Source organism: Podarcis raffonei, chromosome 15 (assembly GCF_027172205.1).
Source record: "Podarcis raffonei isolate rPodRaf1 chromosome 15, rPodRaf1.pri, whole genome shotgun sequence".
NCBI lineage: Eukaryota > Metazoa > Chordata > Lepidosauria > Squamata > Lacertidae > Podarcis > Podarcis raffonei.
Window position 1 is genome coordinate 8,616,891 of NC_070616.1, and position 16,921 is coordinate 8,633,811.

The following is a 16,921-nucleotide window of genomic DNA, read 5'->3' on the forward strand; positions in this document are numbered from 1 at the left end:
GACCAAAGGCTCCTGTTCCCCACAGTCGCCAAGTTATGAGAAACCCACAAGCAGGAAAGAAAGAAGGCAGTAGCTCTCTCCTACAGTGGTTTCCCAGCAATTGGTGTGCAGGGGCATGCTGCTTCCCATTCTACAGATAGCATGCAGTAATCAAAACTAGCAGCCATCATTGGCAGAAGTAACAGCCGAGTAATATTTTTATTACGGCCATTGAATATGTCCAGAGTAGTGAGCAAGGAACAAAAAAGAGGGAGATAGAAAACCTACTTTCCTGGGCATGATGAAACGAATCATAGTCCTATGGTTTGTGAGTTGGGAACTGGGGAAGCAGCTTTGCAAGCTTAATTTGATGGGACAGTGCTGCAGGCAAAACGGGATTTCCGTTTGCAGCAAAAGCCACGTGGGTGGTATATGTGGATGCAGTCACTGCTCTCCCTTTGAAAATATAAAAGCCAACATGTAGTGGGATCTGTCATTCGGGCACTAATTGGACTACATGTAAAGAAGCGACGCTTTACACAAAACTCCTAAAACAAGCATAGACAACTTGGCTCACTTCAAGGGTTGCATGAAATAGCGTGGGTGTGGTATGTCAGGTAACATGCCGGGCTTCTTCATCTAGAAAACCCTATGTGACTGTCATGTACCCTAAATTTCATTTGTGGAGGTTCGCTCTGCTTTTTCTGAAGTGTGCAGTACAATGACAAAAGAAGTGCTTCTTTTTTATGTTGCATATCTATATATCTATAGATAGATATCCTGAATCATCCTGAATGCATGGTCCCAGGGCAGCTACAGAAAAGTAGTAAGAGACGATAAAAGTACAATGATTAAAAATAGAAAATAAGAAAAAGCATACAGATGCAGCCAACTAAAATAGCAACAATCCATTCAAATAAAAACTTTGATTTTATATATATGCTAACACAAACTGTTCTTAAAAGCCTGGGAAAACAAACGTTTTTTGCCTGGCATTCAGAAATGATTGGTAGCCAAGGTGCTTATTGGGGAGGGCATTCTAAAGATGAGGAGACACTGCTGATAAGGCTCTCTCTGGTCATCACCTGTAACATTTCAGATGGTGGGGAACCCTGGAGGAAGATGGTGATCTCAGCGGGCTGGCAGATTGATAGTCGAGCAGGTATTTGGGTTCTAAGCCACATCGTTTTAAGCCACAAAAGTTAAGACCTTTTAAACCCAGAAGAGATTTCTTCCATCTTGCTTCCCTCCCCAGAACTCTTCTAGTTCTGTCACTGCAGGCATAACCTGTTTCCTGAAAATCCTGAAGCACTGGTTTTGCTACAGGCTGTGTGTCCTCCCAGGCTCTTGTCAACAGCCAAACTTGTGGATCAGAGAATTCACCTGACAATTACATTGGTATGGGAGTTGAAACTGGGATACCATCTTGCTCTTTTTTGTAGTTACATCTAAGCACTTTATTGCTGACAGTGGGGAAAATCAGACCGCTTAAGCAGGTATGACTCAGGCAAACAGGCAGCAGCTATCGGCTGTTGTCAGGTGCTTTTTTCAGCTGTGTTCCCACCCTGATGATGCATGAGAGAAGCAGGCGGGCTCCCTGATAACAATTTCGATTTAGTACATTTGGTTTTTTGCCATCCCTCTGTAAAAGTCTGTGGTGCTTCCGATGCTCATTTGCATCTCCACCTTTAAATGTCAGCAGGAAGGGGGTGCTGATTTTTGTCATGCTGAACTACTGCCGTATATCGCCAACAAGCAGTTGCGTTTTCTGCAACTGTGCCAGTCTATTAAATGGTTCCTTTTATCTTGCTTTCTCTATGTGAGCCTGCCAATTTGAAAGAAACAAAACTGGAACTTTAAAGATGTGCACCCAGATTGTATTGTTTGCCTAGTTTCAGGGTGCCTCTTCACACACACGAAAAGGGTTGGTTTATCGGCAAAAAGAATTGCACAGGTTCCACTGCTGATGGTTCTGAAAACAGCAGAAGTGTAAAGAAATGAGCTCTACATTGAAGTTACTTTACTTGAAAAATGGGCTACATTTTTATTGTTCATTGGAATAACATTTCTGAATGTGAGCAATTTGAAAGCAATGTGTGTGTGGTTTTTTTTTAAAGATTGCATCTTTCAGAGATTTTTCTTTATGGTCCTTGTGTACATGAGGCAAAAATGTGTTTATGGTTTCAAAACAAGGAAGCAATTTGGTTTGTCAACTCTTGGGGATCATTTGAGTCTGTATAGTACAGGCATGGCCAAACTTGGCCCTCCAGATGTTTTGGGACTACAATTCCCACTGTCCCTGAGCACTGGTCCTGTTAGCTAGGGATGATGGGAGTTGTAGTGCCAAAACATCTGGAGGGCCAAGTTTGGCCATGCCTGGTATAGTAAGACTAACTTTCCCTAAAGTCAAGTTGTGGTTTTTCGCACACCTGGGGAGTTAAGTAAGTAAATCAAAATAACAATTACTGTAGAATAAAGTGCCACTAGCTGCTGTTCTGGCCTTTGCTAACTCTCTGTATCATGTGTTAAAGAGAACGAGAAGAGACAGCTTTTCAGACATCTCTTGCACCAAGTTGAGGAGCTGAAATCATTTGTTTGTACTTTCCTTAATGAGTGCAATTGAAGATATGTTGTTACAGAATTGATGCAGAGCGACCTCCATAAGATTATTGTCTCTCCTCAGCCACTCAGCTCGGATCATGTAAAGGTTTTTCTTTACCAGATTTTAAGAGGTAACATGTTTTTGGTTTTTAATGCAGAATGAATGTGTTGGGTCCTTATCCCACCTTATCCCCATTGCAACTTGTAAACTCACCTTCTCCATTACCTCTGACAGTGGAATCCAGCTGTGGGACCATCCATAAAGTGGGGGGGGGGCAAGGATGGTGTATTGGTTAAAATGTGGCAAAGGGTGATGTGGGGAAAGTCGGGAGATTTGTAAGCCTTTAACAAAGGTGGTATACTTTATGGATTGGTCCTGCTCCATTTTTAATATGTTAATTCATTCCCTATGAATTATCCTCCCAAAATTAAAATGTCCCAGCATTTTAAACTTGGTGAAAATAATGGGTTATATCTGAAGTTAGTGCTGCTCAGAGTTAGACCTATTGAAATGAATGGTCATGCCTAACTTAGGTTTATTATCGTCAGTGGGTGTACTCTCAGAACTTAGTTGAATACAACTCCATATCTTTTAATTTGAAGTTCAGTTCAGCTTGGAAGAATTTATTAAGTTGAACAAACCCAGTCTTTGGAGGAAAAATAAAACTAAACCTGCTTAATCTTCAGCTATGCATACTCTGATGAAAACCACCACGCCTGGGCATACTTAGAAAATATATGGTTTTGATTTCGACTTGCATATCTCCCAAAGCTTCCAAAATATTTAACCAGCTGGAGTTAGTCTAGTAAGGGACCTTTTGGCCATGGTCAGTCTTAATGGTAGCACCTTGATATATATCTTAAACTCCTAACTTTGTATGTACAAATTTTAGGCCTTCATTAAAAAAAAGTAATGAGTAGATTTCCCCCCCAAGAAACAAAACTTTGCGTTAACTTTCTTTGATAACTTAACATTCTCCTCCAAATAGTCTGCTGGCCAAAAGAGAGCCTTCCAAACATATGTTAACTTGGAGATATAGAGTGTGCTAGTAAGCTGGAAATTCCTTATCAAATGCTACTATTACTGAGAACTGTAATTCTGCATTGAGAGCTTTGCAACAGATATCTGTTGCCTGGCTGGGTTAGTTTTGCATCCTAATGGAAGTCTGAAGAATGTAACTGCTCAACACCTTATGACAAAACATTGTAAATATGATGTCATACTTTGTATGTAGATGTAGCTCATGCCTTATATCACGCAGTCACTCACACACCTTGCATGTCTTTCTAGGATCTGTTATTTCCTTTTACTCTATGCATAGTTTGCCTTTTTTTTTTACAGCTTCTCTTTTTTATTTTTGTTTGCAGGTCTGAAATACCTACATTCGGCTGGTATTTTGCATCGAGACATTAAACCAGGGAACCTACTTGTGAACAGCAACTGTGTTCTTAAGGTGGTTTTTTCACACCTATATAAAAAATACTGCACATGCCATGCCCAGGTCCAAAAAGGTTTTGCTGTTTCTTTCAAAAATAGAAATAGAGGGTCACTTCTATAATCCGCTTGTTGTCTGTAGCTCTGATATGCTTAAAGCAAAACCCAGGAACCCTGAACTTCCTAGGAAAAAGCCCTAGTGATAAGTATGAGTTGATTCTCTTCAAGTAGGTGCCTCTTCATTTGAAAAGTGTGTTTCCTTTCAATGGTAACATTGTTACCATTATGAATATGGCATTGAACACAAGAGTTTTTGTCATCCACTCTCACATTTGTACAATATTGGGGAATAGCAATGCCTTGCTTTGACTTGGCTTGAAGACTATAATTTCTCCCCACCTGCTCAGAAGCCAGGAGCATTTCTCTGCCGATTAACAGCACAGTCTTGTGTACGTCTACTCATCCTGTTTCTCCTAAGTGAGTGGGTGTAGGAATGCAGCCCAGGAATCCAGCTGGAGCCTGGTCCTTCCATCTGATCCAGCATAAAAGCTAAATTGATCCCGATATTTATCAATCATACAATGCTTTGACTTGATCTGCACACTCTTCTGATTCTAAGATCCATTATGTGCACAAAGGTCTCACTTATGGGTTTCCTCCTCCTCATTCTTATGGGGCAAAATAGGTACCTGTGTCTTGGTTGTAGCAATTTATTCTGCAGATGGGAGCTTCCACGACTGAATGCTCCTCCATACAAAAATTTAAAAATCATATGCAGGGAAAACTCTTGTCAAAGTAAAGGCTAGGATAGAATCCTGCTCCCAAACAGTCTAGTTTACTTTGTAGAAGTTGGTGGGGAAGGGGATTGTATATAGAAACATAAACATAGCTAATACTTTGGTGTAGGACAAACTCTTAATTGCACACACAAAAATCTCAAAAACACAAGAAACCTGAGAAGTCTGAACACAAAGAAGACTTAACAGTTAGTGAACATTTCATCCCTATATTGGGAGAGCTAGATTTAGCATGAACGCAACTGTGAAATTTGAAAACTTGCCACTAGCTGAAGTTTCAGGCATTTGCTGAAATATTTCAGATCCTGGTAATCCTGAACTGTTAAAAATTTAGCTAAACAAATGTGCATCCCATAGGTACATATGCCTGGTTTTCATATGTGTGTGGCCCAAACCAGGTTTTATGTGGACTATTTGGAGGAAGGCAGATTCAGATATCACATATCAGCCACCATTCTTAAATCTGTATAAATATACCAAGTATTCACCTCTTTCTTTCTTTCTTTCTTTCTTTCTTTTTTTCAGATCTGTGATTTTGGCTTGGCCAGGGTGGAAGAATTAGATGAATCTCGTCACATGACTCAGGAAGTTGTCACTCAGTATTATCGAGCTCCGGAAATCCTGATGGGCAGCCGTCACTACAGTAATGCTATCGACATCTGGTCCGTAGGCTGTATATTTGCAGAATTGCTAGGACGGAGAATATTGTTTCAAGCGCAAAGTCCCATTCAGCAGGTATGAAGGCATTTCAGTCTAACCCTGTCGATTAGCAAGTGATGCCCGGCTCTCTGACTCTCCTACTGGATGGAATTCAGTGCATGTCAAATTCTGGTCATTCTTAACATCCTGAAATCTCCATTGGGGTGGGTGGACAGTTGGATAAATGAAGTTGTAGTGTCTTAAGTAATGCTTTGAAGCAGCTTAGCCTGTCCAAAATAAGGGAGAGTGTCCCATCTTTCTCTCTGGACTTTACAATGGATGGCTTCCTGATGCAGTTCAGGTACTAGTTTTAAACTTCACAGTTCAAAATCTCAAACTAGCAGATCTGAAGGTATCACCTCCTCCCATGTGAGCTTGCCCTACTCCAAGTTTCTCCACCTTCAGAGGTGAGATTGGTGGCTTCCAGTGATGGTCTTTTTGTGTGGTCACACCAAGACTTGAAAAATTTCCTCCCCATGTATATTTCTCAGGTTTCTTCCTCTTTTCTGTGCCAGGGACCATTGTTCAGCAGCAGATGGCATTCTTTGCTTTCAGAATGTCCCAGGTTCAATCCCCAATGAGCATCTCCAGCTAACACTGGGGGGAGACCCCTGCCTGAAGTCCTGAAGAGCCACTGCCAAGCAGTGTAAACAGTACTGAGCTATATGGAGTGTTGGTCTAACTCTGTACATAAAAGGGAACTTCCCATGTTCCTAACTAAAAATGTCTTTTTTGGGTTAAGTGCTTGGCAGCATTTAATTGTGATAGGATGTTTTTTTAAATGTATACATAGTTTTAATGGTGGCTGCCCCTTTGGCTTTGCATTTTTATTATAGTAAGGAATTCTGTTTAATTATCAGAGGGACCTAAACTGGTGGAAAGGCAGAATATAAATGTTTTAAATAAACAGTGGTTACTGAACGTTTGTGCAATGGTTCTTCTGCCCATGTAGAACACTGAGCCGACAGCCTTGGTTCTTATTTTTCCTGGGTCCTTTAGCTCCTGCCTGCAGATAACAAGTTTGCAGCTTGCTGATCTGATTCATGCTCACAGCAACCTTCTGAGGTAGATTGTCATCCTTCCTATATGACAGATGGGGAACGGAGGTTGAGAGAGAAGCTTGCCCAAGGCCGCCCATCTTGTCCAGGAGTTGCGAGGACAGGTGTGGGTGGCTGATAATTTGCAAACTAGAAGTGCTTTTAAAAAATAAAAAAAGTTGGTTGAGAAAAAGTGAAATGCTATTCTGAAGTTTTTCATAGAATATAAAAATGCTTGGTTAATATGCTGACAGTGTCAGAGTCTTCCAGTGGTTACTATATTAAGGATGCTAGTTTCCACTGTGTAATCTCCAGAGTTGAAGGGATTTTGCGACAATTTGCTGCCGATCGTATGTAACAAAGTAAACACAGTGTTATCAAGAAATTGTTTCTGCCAGATTCGCGTGAAGAAGACCATGCTGTGGCTAAATGGAGTTTGAGGTTTAGCAATACAGTGGTACCTCGGAAGTCGAACGGAATCTGCTCTGGAAGCTTCCAATTGGAAGCCGCAGAAGCTGCATCCGATGTTCAGGTTCCAAAGTACGTTCACAAACCGGAACACTCACTTCCAGGTTTGCGGCATTCGGGAGCCAAAACGTTTGACTCACAAGGTGTATAACTGGATTTCATTCATGTGAAGTCTACAATATCTACAAAGTATACCCATAGCTTCAGACAACCCGCACGGGATAAGGAAGTGCAGTTCTTCAGATAATAGAGTCCAGTTTGTCCTGCCTCAGCAGTTGAGTGAAAGAAAATTGCATGTGACATGAAGGAGTGAAAGACTTCATTCCCTGCCCCATCAATCCACCTGCAGGATTGGAGGGCAGCAAGCAGGCCTTTGCCCTCTATATCAAAACTTGTAGATCCAGCACTGAATCCCACTACACAGTCTGAGAAGCTAAACCTACCCCCCAAATGGTGACTTGGTTGCTACCATTTGCATTCTGCCAGTGGTATATTCGGGCATGTGTCCGTAACACTGTGGTAGAAAGTTTGCTGCCATAGCTCAGTGGTAGGATGCACACTCTGTATGCAAGAGGTCCAGACTCAATCCTCATCATCCCCAGTTGAAGGACATTGAGTAGCAAGACTGGGAAAGACCTGTTCCTGAGCTGTTGCCAGTCAAAGTATTAGGACTGGGCTACACAAACCTGACCTAAATCAGTTTTTCAAGCTGCATCCTGACTTTACTTGCACTCATCATCGCTGTTAACCAATCAAGCTCAGATGTAGCACGCTTAATGTGCAAAACGTTTTGAAGTCTGTTACCTTCACAGGAACACTTTGTGAGGTAGGTTGCTATGCCCATTATTATTTTCATTATTATTTTTATCCTTCACCAACAAGTCCCAGGGCAGTTTGCAGCCATTTAAAATTCAGAATTATAATCAGTTAAAACAAATTGCAGTCACAGGAATAGGGTGAGTCCTGTAAACACAGGTCAAAGGCCAGGGTGAAGAGATGCATCTTCATCATTTGCCAAAAACCGAAATCAGTGCAATACATTGTTGGGGCAATGGCAATAAAGGAGAACTGCCAAATACAATCACATTCTGCAGAACCTTTGCAAAATTACCACTCTTTGCATTGGTTTAGTATCTACAAAATGGTGAGCAACTTAGGCCCCAAATACCTGAAAGACCGCCTCCTTCCCTACAGATGCTCTCAAGTGTTAAGATCAGCAGAGGGGCCCCTCCTGGTGGTTTTGCTGTCCTCAGATGTTTGGGTGGTGGGGATTTTTTTTGGTAGCTCCTATGTTTGTAGTTTCCTCCCCACAGAGGCGCATCTGGCACTTTCACTATACAGCTTTTCTCTTTCTGTTCTTTTGGGTACAGGTAGGTAGCCATGTTGGTCTGCCATAGTCAAAACAAAATAAAAAAATTCCTTCCAGTAGCACCTTAGAGACCGACTAAGTTTGTTATTGGTATGAGCTTTTTGAAGAAGTGTGCATGCACACGAAAGCTCATACCAATAACAAACTTAGTTGGTCTCTAAGGTGCTACTGGAAGGAATTTTTTTATTTTGTTCTTTTGGGGTTTGTGTCACCGTGGGTTGTATCACATGCTTGTTCCCCTCAGAGAGACCCATTGAAATTAATGGAAATGACTAACTTAGGTCTATTTATTTCAAATGGTCTTGTCTGAGTAGAACTGAGTAGAACCCTGTGGGACTATGGACATGTCAGCCCTACTGTTTTCGGAGAGTTTCAGATTCTTCTAACTTCCAAGCAATGGAGTCCTTGGAAGTTCTTTGAAGGGGTCTGAGGAATCCCTAACACAGGCATCCCCAAACTCAGCCCTCCAGCTGTTTTGGAACTACAACTCCCATCATCCCTAGCTAACAGGACCAGTGGCCAAGGATGATGGGAGTTGTAGTCCCAAAACAGCTGGAGGGCCAAGTTTGGGGATGCCTGCCCTAACAGATTGTTCAGTCCCCTCTAAAGGTTACTATTTCCAGGATGCTCATTGGGCACCTGAAATAAACAGTGATGGCTGCAATACATCTCCAGGTGAATATGGCTGCCACTTAAGATAATCTTAAGGGGCCTTTCTTTGTTACGCAGCCTTCTGAGGCTAGGTGGATGTCTACCATAAAGAGAACCTCTCTGTGGCAATGCCCAAACTGTAGAACTGTCAGCTTGGATGTGTTTTCCTGGCACCATCTCTTGTCATATTTTAGGAGCCAGGTGAAGTCTCCCCTGTTCTCTCATGCTTTTAATGGAAATTTATGTCCTCTTGTTGGCTTTTAATCTGCTGGTTTTGTTAGGATATTTCCGTTCCACCTTAAAAGGGAGCAGGATGTTTGTATAACAGCCTGCGTAAGTTCCTGTCTCACAGGATGTTTATGTTGTAAGTTCGTTTCGTTTTTGCCTGTCTTGTCTGAGCAGTCGGAGCAGACGGTCATGATTTCTTTGTTCTGACCAACGCCTAATAAACTGTAAATATGCATGTTCTGCTCTCATGCTGTGCAACTTCTGTTGTGTGAATTCTGCTGATAGAGTGTGCACAAGTCCAAGAATGTGGCTATCTTTTCTTGAGGCTTCGTGTCGCTATAACTGCTAGATACTGCGTGACTAAGGGAGGTCGATGGATCGTCCGGCACCGAGCTTGGGGGCTCAGATGGATTCTATCTCCCTGGCAGTATCCCAACAACTGGTTATGGGCCCAGATTCACGGCACTTGCAGGAGAGTAAGACTGCGACAGACTGCTGAGGTATGTGTGGGAAAAGCGAAAGCAGAGGCTTTTCTGTTGCCGCGGCAGCCTCTTTGATGTCCGGCTGGCCTAATTGGCCTGGGAACCGAGCCAAGCAGGCTTCGTGATTTATGGGTGCCAAGATAAGGAGTCTCTGAAGTGAAGAAGACTCACGGCTGGCGTTAAGAGGTGGAATGGAGTTTTTCCAAGCCTCTGAAGCTGCTGAGTGTCCAAAGTTAAATCGGGACAATTATCAGAGCTGGGCAAAATGGTGTGAGAGTTTGCTGCGTCAGTTTGGAGTCTGGCATACTGTCTCTGAAGCCACTCCAGATCCTCAGACAGAGAAATGGCAGGCTCAGAATTCGAGAGCCATAGACGTAATAGTCTTGTCCGTCTCTCTGGAGGAAATTGCTACGCTAGCTGGCAACACGACTGCACGTCAGATGTGGAATGCTTTGAAGATAGCCCATCTGCCAGTCATCCCAGCCCAGAGTTTGGCTGCGTCGGAGGTCCTGGCTGTTTCCCAGAATGCGAGTGATTGCAGAGATGCCGAGGGCACCTGTTGCAAGCTGCAGGGGGAGCTGACTGTGATGTCATCCCAGGCAGCATTCCAGCCTCCAGGGGGAGCCAAGGAGTCGGCAGCTGAGAGCTCTGTTTCCCGTGGGAGCCAAGGTCAACTTTGCAGAGGCCGGAAGGCCAGAAGTAAACAGAGACGAAAGCCTGCAGATGGCCCGAAGCAGAAGGGGGGTGAAAAGCCCTCGCCAGTGGAAAACAAGGCTTTGTTTGCTGGCACAGCTTCACCAAAGGCTAAAGGCAAGTCTGATGGCCAGGAGCAGGGGGGCAAGCAGCAAAAGCCCACGCCAGTGGAAAACAAGGTTTTGTTTGCTGGCACAGCTTCACCAAAGGCTAAAGGCAAGTCTGATGGCCAGGAGCGGGGGGGCAAGCAGCAAAAGCCCACGCCAGTGGAAAACAAGGTTTTGTTTGCTGGCACTGCTTCACCAAAGGCAAAAGCCAAAGCCAGGTTTATTGTGGATTCAGGCTGCACGCGCCATATCACCAAAGACCGCCATCTGTTCATCTCCTTCACACCTCAAGATGGAGAGATCCACCTGGCTGATGGAAGGACTTTGCAAGCTGCAGGAGTTGGGACTGTGAAGCTTGAAAGTCTGCATACTACCATTAGTAATGTACTTTTTGTTCCAGGAGCTGCGGACAATTTGCTTAGTGTCCCACAGCTAAATCGGCGTGGTTTTGAAATTACCTTCAAGAGGACTGTCTGTGTCATCAGAAAAGGCAAAGAGGACTTTTTGCATGCAAAGTTGTTGGATGGTTTGTTCTGTCTAACTTATGATGATGTTGCTGTGTCTAATGCTGATACTTGTTGTGTTGCACAAACTAACAAGGTTCTTCATGCAGGATGCATTCATGATGCACATCGCAGATTTTGTCACCTCTCTTGGCAAGTGCTAGCCAAGATGCCTGAGTTGGTTGAAGGTTTGGACATCAAACCTTGTAAATATCACATGAAATGCGTATCTTGTGCAGAGAACAAGGTGAAGGTTGCTCCAAAAGGCAAGGAGTCTAGCAGGCAGGCTTCCAAACCCTACCAGCTAGTTCACGCAGACCTGGTAGGTCCTCTAGCGCCCTCTTTGGGTAGAGCAAGGTACTTCATGGTTCTAATTGATTCTTTTTCCAGGTACATTCATGTGTTTATGCTCGAGCAGAAATCGCAAGCATTTCCTAAGTTCAAGGCATTCTGTGCTTGGTTGGAGAATGCTCACGGTAAACGTATTGGTTGTCTGTTTACTGATCGAGGCGGGGAATTCACTTCTCAGCAGTTTGAAGCTTTCCTGACTGAGAAGGGAATCCAGCATGATTTGTCAACGCCCAGATCGCCATGGATGAATGGGCTTGCGGAGAGAGCAAATCAAACGTTGCTGCAAGGGATAAAAACCTTGTTGCATGATGCCAATCTCCCTGAGAAGTTTTGGGGGGAGGCTCTGGCGAATTTTGTTTATTCTTTTAACAGGAGACTGTCATCACCTATTGGCTGCACTCCCTATGAGAAGATGTTTGGTAAGAAACCTAATGTCAAGCACTTGAGAATCTTTGGTTCTGACATGTGGGTACACACCCCACAAAGCAACAAGCTTGGGAAGCGTGGGGCACATGGTTTGTTCATGGGGTACGAAAAAGGTGCATACAGAGTATGGATGACTAACTCTAAATCCATAAAGTTCACAAGGAGTGTTGAGTACAATCCTAAGTGGGGGGAAAATGTGGGAATTTTCCAGAGTTACCCAGAGGAGGATGAAGGTGATGTGAAGAAACCAGATCATGCTGAGAAAGCTGAGGAAACTGAGGATGATGATGATGATGATCAGAGTTCGAATTCCAGTTCAGTGGGCGGCGCTGCTGCTGCTGTCAGTGACAGTGATGACACAGCAGACTACAAGAGCGCAAAGGCCTCAGTCAGACCATCTGATGAGTCTGACAATGAACTGGAAGAACCACTGTTCACCATTGGTCACTATTCTCCTAAGAAGGAGGAGATGAGTCAAGAGGACTTGCGTCTGGTTCGCAGGTCTGAAAGGGCGACCAAAGGCAAACCTCCTAAGAGATTTGCTGATGAGTTTGCTAAGATGGCAACTGCTGTTCTTAGTAGCTCAGAGAAGGTGTGGGAACCTTCAAGCTTCAAAGAGGTCCAGGAGTTAACCTCTAAAGATGCTGAGCCTTGGCTTAATGCCATGAAGGCTGAAGTTGATTCCTTAAACAGGAACCAGACTTGGGAACTGGTACCGGTAGTCCCAGGAATGAGACTGGTTGGCAGCAAATGGGTCTTCAAGGCCAAGACAGACCAGAATGGCAAGGTTGTCAGACACAAAGCCAGATTGGTTGCCAGAGGTTTTTCACAGGTACCAGGGCAGGATTACCACGAGACCTACTCACCCACGGTCAAATATGAGAGCATTCGGCTGATGCTCAAGATCGCTGCGGAGGAGAAACTGCATGTTTCCCATCATGACATTAATACAGCTTTTTTGTACGGGATTTTGGGGGAGGAGCTGTACATGCTTCCACCTGACGGGATGCAGATACAGAAGGGAATGGTCTGTAAACTGCGGAAATCCTTATATGGTCTCAAGCAGAGTGCCAGGTGTTGGAACACAAAACTCACTGAAACGTTGCTTTCTCTAGGTTTTCACCAGGGCAAAGCTGATCCGTGTGTGTTTGTCAAGGAGGAGGGGCAAAACAAACTGTATTGTTTATGTTTTGTTGATGATCTTCTGATGTTTTGGAAGAATCAGGCTTTCTACCAAAGCACCCTAGCTCAGCTGAAGGAGCACTTTGACATGAAGGATCTTGGTGAGGTATCCAACTATCTTTCTCTGCAGGTGGAGAGGGACCAAGCAGGTAATTTTCTGGTACACCAAACACAGAAAATTGCTGATGTATTAACCAGGTTGAATTTGGTTGATGCAAACCCAGCAGACACACCGATGGTGACAGGTTACCAGGTAGATAGTACTGCTGAAGCATTTTCTGACACAACGCTGTACAGATGCATTCTAGGCAAGTTGAATTTCATTGCTAGATGTTCAAGACCTGACATTGCTGTAAGCACTAACCTGCTTAGCAGACATGCTAACAATCCTACTGTTCAGGATTGGAAAGCTCTGAAGCGCATAGCCCGGTATTTGAAAGGGACTATGCACTACAGGCTGAGGTTCACCAGTCAGAAGACTGGAGGTCTTGAAATCTTTGCAGATGCAAGTTTTGGAAGTGACACCACGGATGGTACAAGCACTTCTGGAGTATGCTACATGTACAACCACTGCCTGTTTGACTGGTTGTGCAAAAAGCAGACGACAGTTAGCCTAAGTTCCTGTGAAGCAGAACTCAATGCTCTGTCATTTTCACTCATGGATTGTGAATGGTTGATGCAACTGTTTAAGGACATTGGGGTTTCTGTGAAATGTCCTATACAAGTGTATCAAGACAATAGATCTTGTTTGGCTTTGCTGAACTCGGAGAGTTGCAAGCAAAGGACCAAGTACTTGCAGATTAAACTACATCGTGCAAGAGAGTGTATTCAGAAAGGACTCATTCAGGTGTCCTACATGCCAGGAAATGAAATTCCTGCTGATCTGTTGTCTAAGGTTGTTAACAGAGAACAACTGAAGGTTTACGCACAAAAGTTGCAATTGGGTTGAACCACAGGTACTACAGGTTACACGGAAAGGGGGAGGATGTTAGGATATTTCCGTTCCACCTTAAAAGGGAGCAGGATGTTTGTATAACAGCCTGCGTAAGTTCCTGTCTCACAGGATGTTTATGTTGTAAGTTCGTTTCGTTTTTGCCTGTCTTGTCTGAGCAGTCGGAGCAGACGGTCATGATTTCTTTGTTCTGACCAACGCCTAATAATCTGTAAATATGCATGTTCTGCTCTCATGCTGTGCAACTTCTGTTGTGTGAATTCTGCTGATAGAGTGTGCACAAGTCCAAGAATGTGGCTATCTTTTCTTGAGGCTTCGTGTCGCTATAACTGCTAGATACTGCGTGACTAAGGGAGGTCGATGGATCGTCCGGCACCGAGCTTGGGGGCTCAGATGGATTCTATCTCCCTGGCAGTATCCCAACAGGTTTTACTGTCTTTTATCTTTGTGGGTTTATTTGTGGTTCTAAGGCAAGATATAAATCCCATACATGTATAAACGTGTACACATGCTGCAGTTTCAAATAGTACCAGAAAGTGGGGAATAGAAGGGAAGAGGCTGGTTGTGCAAAGTTGTGTATTCATTTAGGAAAATAGGAAGCTGCCTTATACAGAGTCAGACCATTGAGTTCATTTAGCTCAGTATTGTCTAAACTAACTGGCAGTGACTCTCTCCCAACCTTAGCTGGAGATACTGAGAATTTGAATGTGTGTATGCGCTCATTGTTTGAAAAGAATATGCTTCTATCCAAATTAAAATTGTGGACAATTTCTTCCATCTTTACAGTTGGATTTGATCACAGATCTCTTAGGAACACCGTCACTGGAAGCAATGAGGACGGCTTGTGAAGGCGCCAAGGCACACATACTCAGGGGTCCTCATAAACAGGTAGGATGAAAAACTATGACTCTGAATTTCCCAACAAGCCCCATTCTGCAAGCACATTAGGTAAAAGGTAAAGGTACCCCTGCCCGTTCGGGCCAGTCTTGCCAGACTCTAGGGTTGTGCGCTCATCTCACTCTATAGGCCGGAAGCCAGCGCTGTCCGCAGACACTTCCTGGTCACGTGGCCAGCGTGACAAGCTGCATCTGGCGAGCCAGCGCAGCACACGGAACGCCGTTTACCTTCCCGCTGGTAAGCGGTCCCTATTTATCTACTTGCACCCGGGGGTGCTTTCGAACTGCTAGGTTGGCAGGCGCTGGGACCGAACGACGGGAGCGCACCCCGCCGCGGGGATTCGAACCGCCGACCATGCGATCAGCAAGTCCTAGGCGCTGAGGTTTTACCCACAGCGCCACCCGCGCAAGCACATTATGGAGTTGCTAATCTGGGCCTATTCTAATGTAAGATTTTAATACTCGTGGCAATAAGTGGGCACAAGATTGAATGATAAATAACTGAAGGCCAGCCAGGAATCCTCTTTTTGGAATCATTTCATTAAATATTTTTTCAATGAAACACTATGCTGTACCACTAATATATGTAGCGAAATTGGACAAAAGGCAATACATTTTAGAAAAGTGGGACATTGAAGTTCAGACATATTAATCATATAAATTATTTATCAAACATACATTCTTCAAAAACACTATCCTTCTACATAACATTAGACAATTTAAGATACAAAACTCTAGGTCAAGATAACAAGTTGAGTATTTTTAATCCAAACCATTATAATTTTAGTGTACTTTGTGTTAGTTTCATTATAATAAAAGGAGCAGGTTTCCTCATGTTTAACCATGTTTATTATTTCAGAGTACTTTGAGTGGTTGAATTCCTGTTCAGTGCATTGACTATACCTACCCTATTTCACCAAAAAAATGCACAAACATTTTATTCAGAATTGCTGACTCCCGTATTTTGGTATACCATTCATTCTCTTAGCTCGTGGTATTTCCATTCTCTGTCAATTTTCAGCATATTTTTAATAAAGATTATAAAATAAGAAAGTATCCTAAAATAGAGTTTGGGTGTAGTTCAGTTAAGTTACATTCTGCCTTATCTTCAGAGTGTTTCCCCTAGTGCTTCTGTGTGGTTTCCCAGCCCAACCACTGACCAGACCTTTTTAGAGCTTTAGTTTTGCTGTAGCATATGCCTTCCAACCATACCCTGTGTATGTCGCATCACATGAGGCTTTGTGCTTCACAGCCCATCTCTTGGCCAGTAAAAGTAGTTTCTGACCTAGAGAACTAGGTGACCTCACAGGTTCTTTCATTTCTGTGTTTCTGCAGTATTTAGTTTTTTTCTGAATGCATGGTACCTTTTAAACCAAGGACACTTGAGGAGCAGGAAATGGTTCCAGGCAGCAGTCACAAAGTGAATTACCTAAATATATGGCACGAGAACTTATGTGTAACTCTTTATTCCTGGATTCAAGACATAGTTGCCTGTTACAATAGGTTTCTATTGGAGAAAGCAGGCAGGTCTGCTTGACCTGGGGTATAGGTGTAGCTGGCAGTGTGTGGTTCTAGTGAACCATGCATAGCAAACCACGAGAAAGTTCTGAGTTCGTGTGCATTGATGGTAGCATATGAACAATAACACTTAGGCTAAATTAGAATGAATACAATCCAATTACTTAAACAAGCCACTTAACCTCAATTTCTTTCACCATCTGTGTCTTGGGCATATCCGCAGAAGATATAAGGAAATTAAATATAATGCTCGGAGACTATAAAGTGACTTGTAAATCTGTAGAGGAGCAGCTGCCTCATTCAAGAAAATGTATCACTTCAGCCGAGGATGTTAACTTGCACAAGTAATTCTGATAAATGTGAAGCTCAAATGGAACATTCCCAGCTCACAAACAAGCTCTGTGTCCTTTAAAAAAGAGGAAAAAAACAGAATTCACTGAAAATCTGATAGAATTGGGTATAGAGAGCTATGATTTTGTGCATGCAGGGTCATAAATAATACAGCTAAGGAATTATAAGTTTATTAGAGCTTTTGAAGAAAGAGGGG

General features: G+C 43.3%; 1 protein-coding gene across 2 annotated transcripts in view; it reads left to right on the top strand.

Annotated features, from left to right (window-relative positions):
- The window catches only part of NLK (nemo like kinase), a 94,515-nt gene that overhangs the window by 67,068 nt on the left and 10,526 nt on the right, over positions 1-16,921 (top strand). For both annotated transcript variants that reach the window (XM_053366253.1, XM_053366252.1), the window contains exons 4-7: positions 2,605-2,711; positions 3,949-4,034; positions 5,338-5,547; positions 14,747-14,848. In XM_053366253.1, coding sequence (XP_053222228.1) covers positions 2,605-2,711; positions 3,949-4,034; positions 5,338-5,547; positions 14,747-14,848 — 505 coding nt within the window. The remainder of the gene's footprint in view (positions 1-2,604; positions 2,712-3,948; positions 4,035-5,337; positions 5,548-14,746; positions 14,849-16,921) is intronic.